Source organism: Podarcis pityusensis, assembly GCF_964106645.2.
Source record: "Podarcis pityusensis genome assembly, chromosome: 7".
Lineage (NCBI taxonomy): Eukaryota > Metazoa > Chordata > Lepidosauria > Squamata > Lacertidae > Podarcis > Podarcis pityusensis.
In genome coordinates, this window is record NC_138031.1 from 39,611,200 (window position 1) to 39,615,747 (window position 4,548).

Below are 4,548 nucleotides of genomic sequence, written 5' to 3' on the forward strand. Positions count from 1 at the left end.
AACCATTACAAGGTCCACTACAATTAAAGTATGTAAACAGATTCAATCCATAACGAAAGGTATCATATACAAGAGGCACGTCCAACAGGTATATCGTGATCTACCGGTAAAAACAAAAACAAATTCAATATGTATTTTTTTGTTAGATCCTATTTGATATGATTCTTTCCCTTTTCTTTTTATATATGTTGAGAAGTAAGGTTTTTAAGACTGACATTATTTGATTTATATAGAAGGTACCAAAGTATGTATTTGTTATCTATGTATTTATTTGTATGTTTGAAATAAAAAATTAAATAAATAAATATATATCACCCAAATGGATTGATTCAGGTAATCCTAGCATTGTGACATGGTCATTGGAAGGAAGCAGGCCCGTGCCTAAAACAAGATGCCTGTTGTTGTTGTTGTTGTTGTTGTTGTTGTTGTTGTTGTTGTTGACATCCATCTGTCTCAGCATGTGACAGTGGCCAAACCCTGGGAAAACAAGACATCTAAACCTGGAGTATTCCCCAAGAATTGAATTCCCCAAGAATTCAAATTGTTTCTTGAATAGTAGTTTGTATCAGGCAAGCCTCTCCATCATCTTTGGGGAAAGCACTCATTTTGAGAAGCTTCAGATTGAATTTTTCACAAGATGCCTTCCAAAGTTGATGTAGGCTTGCCAGATAAGAACTTCTACTATTCAAGAAAAGATTTGAGAATCTCGGGAATACTCCAGGTTTAGAAGTCTTATTATAAGCAGGGAGCTGCTTTCTTCCAATGAGAACTTTTCCTGGTGTTTAGAGAAGTGTACTTGGACTGAAATTTCTGCTTCTTACTGAAGGTGGCTCTCGACACACGTTGCTACAAAAAAGCAATTTATTTCCCCATCTCCACTTGGCACTTACAAAGCAACAGGCTGTGAATATTTAAATCTTATTAGGATATATATACCATTTGTAAAATTGCTGTTATTTCCTTATATTTGTTGGGACTTTGGGGGGCTTTCTATGTTCTTATCTCCAGTATTTAAAAAAGAAGAAGAAGAAAAGATTGGGATGTTTTTTTAAAAAAATGTGACAAAGATCAAGCTATGACATTTTATGCTAGAGGGCACTTTCCTTTGCAAAATACTTATATCTAAGAAAGTCTGTACACAGAAGATTTGTGCAGCAGTTTAAGCCTTAATTACAGTATTTTTACAGAATAATAATAATCACAACTACAAGATGTGTCAGAACTTAAAATACACAATGTGATTGAATATGGAGGAAAGGAAGAATGAATCAACTAGGCCCACATCCCCCCAATTAAATGTGTGGGAGCTGTAGAAGAACACATTACCTTGTCATAAAAGCTTACCTTGTCAAATGCAGAATTAATATGTAATAAAATATGATGGAGGAAGGTAATACAGCAAGATAAATATAATACAGGTATCAAACTAGTAGGATTCAGATTCATTAAGCAAAGGCACTCTGCACACCTTTATTTGGCATGAAAAAACTCCATGTTTCAATTAGTACTGTTCTGTATATTGGGTCTGCTGAATATTAAATCTTCTTCTTTCTTTTTTTTACATTCCAAGGAATTATGTTGCATTCCATACCAATAGGAGGAGAATCCACAATGAATAGATGTAGTGCCAAAAAAAGAAAGAACAAGAAAAAAAATGCCCCGGAGGATGTAATGTGGTGATGCAGCAAGCTTCTTCATCCTGGCAGGGATATGGGGACACTGCTTGAAGAAGCGGACGAGCCAATTCCTGAATTTTCAGTTTTACAACATTTTGGATATGGTTCTATGGCCAGAACTAGTCCCTTCCAATCATGCTTTGTGAAGGTTCTTCAAAATGCATTAAGCTTATTTTAAAAGGGGCTAGAAAAAGATCTGGAATCTTATGAGGGAGTTCCACATTCAACCAACTTTCGGAAACTCTTCCGGAAAGTATCATCTAAAAAGGCGTAAAGGAACGGGTTGAGGCAACTGTTAGCATAGCTCAGGGTGGTGATGAAATAGGAGATTCCAATTATCAGAGGGGTTTGTGGGATGTCTGTGGTGAGGGCGACCACAGTGCTCAGGTGATAAGGGGTCCAACAGAACAGGCAAACGCCCAGTATGATCAGCACCATGATTGTCACTTTCTTTTTTGCTTTGTCCAAAGCTTTAGCATTGCTGTGGAGCCGCATACGCCTCAGCTTGAAGAGCATGGTGCTGTACAGGATGCAGATGGTGGACACCGGGATGGCAAAACCCAAGATAAGGGTGTAGAGGCGGCTCACTTTCCACCAGAAGCCCTCTGGGCTGGGAAAGACAAAGACACACTGGGATCGTCCCTCTTCAGTGTGTATCTTGGCAAAGATACTGAACGGCAATATGATGATGGTGACAAAAACCCAGACACAGAGACTCACTGTCTTGGCAGCCCTGTAGGTGCGATAGCACATTTTCTTGGATTTGATGGTGGCAACCACCACCAGGTATCGGTCGATGCTCATGACGGTTAGAAAATAAATGCTTGAGAAAGTGTTGTACTGGTCGATGGAGATGATCAGCTTGCACATGAATTCGCCAAAGGGCCACTGAAGCAGCAGGTAGTCTGCTATGTTGATAGGAAGTACCAAAGTGAAGAGCTCATCAGCAATGGCCAGGTTCAGAATGAAAATGTTGGTGACGGTCTTCATTTTGGGAGCTTTTAGGATGACATAAATGACTGCAGAGTTTCCAGTAAGCCCAACAGCACAGATCACAGAGTAGATGATGGGTACGGCAATGTAGAACTTAGGAATCAGCTGTGGAGCTGTCATGTTGTGCCCATGTTGTCCTGACCCATAGCAACCAAAATCCACATCAGTACAGGAAGCATTGAAGTTGGGCTGGGAGGAAAAATTATCCATTGACTGCAGTGACAAATATCAGTCTCCTCTGTTAAGTATTGTTTAGTTTAGATGAGATTACTAGATGCGGTCCTTTTACAAAACCTTATGAGTGAGATCAGTCTATTTGAAATACATTGCATCAGAGATTTCCTTCAGGTTCTTATTTCTTGAAGCTGCTTGATTCAAGATAATTTTCAGGTAAATTGCCTCTCCTAGCACTTTCTTTTCTATTTACTGAAACCAGTAAAGCAGTCTTTCAGTTAAATAGTTTTTGCATCCTGCTTCCTTTTTATCTTTCCACTTTGGAGCACTCTGACTGTACAGATCTCCTAAGGAAAATAAAATTTTAAAACAAATAAATTAAGTTTCAACATGCCCCTGGCTATTTTACATGCAGCTCAACATTGTATGGAAATGACATTTAATGTCTCTATATAATTAAGCACAAAATTACCTCTCTTGTTATAGTTTTCATTAATTCTCTTTCCGTGCATTGCCTAGGAGGAATATGCTACGAAATTTCTTGTTCATGGGAAATAATAAACACATATAAAAACCATGCCTCTGTGACTGAAGAATCCTAAATGAGACTCTTCCCCATCTACACTAACAGATTATCTCTCCGTCTTCCTTTTTCACCCACAGACATTCTTCACACACTATTTTATTACACTCATTATAGCCTGAATTATTAGTTAATGCTTAGGATGTTCTGTTTCCCCTTACCTTTCTAACCAAGACTGTGTCCTGCTTTTGCGCATCCTTTTGCAGTCACTGTGCTCTGGAGGCTCAACAGCAAGCTGAGAAACAGGAGTGAAGTGCTGTGATGCTGAAATGCTGGACAGCTCCTCAGCAGCTGCATCTCTGAGCAGTCCCTGCAGGTCTGGATAGCTCCTTCTGAACCCCACTCCCTTGGCTAGGAAATGGAGGGCAGGTACTACCTCAGCACGGAAGCCCTACCGTTTCAGCTCACAGGTCAATCAACACAGCCACAAATTTATATTCTCCTCCTTATGAGAGATCTGCTTCCTCTGAAGTTACAGACCCCTTCACGTGACAATAGCTTGCAGAGGTTCCATCTCTTCTCCTGTTTGTTCATTCTATATCTAATTGCAAAGTGAGATCAGTTTGCTTTACTAATGCAATTGTTCATCTTTAGATATACAGTTATATAAAACTTCCTCTTGTTATTAACTTACTATCAATCAGTTTCATTAGATTACTTAGAGTTTATTTTGTTTGAGAGAGGATAATTTGTACCTAGTTTCTACATATCATTCATAAATTTTATAAATCTCTGTCATGCCCCCTCCTCTCAATTATCTGTATTTTGAAATTTAAAAACACCAACTTATTTGACCACTCCTTATAGGGAAGATGTTTTAATCCAGCAGCAATTTGCTTTGGCATTTCCTATACCTCTCTAGCCTGTACCATGGCAAAAACTTCATTTGAAACTCTATTGTGTTATGATAGAGTTCAGTTATGTGTTACTTGTCCTAAAGCACTTTTTGCCAGCTGCCGGAGTGCCATTACTGTGCAAGAAGGGCAGATAAGCCAATTCTGCCCTACTTAACTGAAAATCACATCAACACCAAGGACACTGTACCTCTTCAGTCTCTACAGGTGATGAAGAGGTGGTGGGATGCTGCTTGAGATCTGTTGGCATCCCAGCCCAGGCTTCATC

The 4,548-nt window shown here is 39.1% G+C and overlaps 1 protein-coding gene across 1 annotated transcript; it reads right to left on the reverse strand.

The window, feature by feature from the left end:
• Positions 1–894: 894 nt before the first annotated feature.
• Positions 895–3,922, reverse strand: NPBWR1 (neuropeptides B and W receptor 1). The gene is made up of 2 exons (XM_081013582.1): positions 3,588–3,922; positions 895–3,190 (listed from the first exon to the last, which is right to left on the reverse strand). Exon 2 carries the CDS (start codon positions 2,877–2,879, stop codon positions 1,881–1,883), a length of 999 nt encoding a protein of 332 aa, XP_080869708.1. The 5' UTR covers positions 2,880–3,190; positions 3,588–3,922; the 3' UTR covers positions 895–1,880.
• Positions 3,923–4,548: the final 626 nt, after the last annotated feature.

Bases quoted from the DNA above. Each gene is read 5' to 3' on its own strand.
- NPBWR1 (XM_081013582.1), bottom strand. From the start codon at position 2,879: ATGGATAATTTTTCCTCCCAGCCCAACTTCAATGCTTCCTGTACTGAT.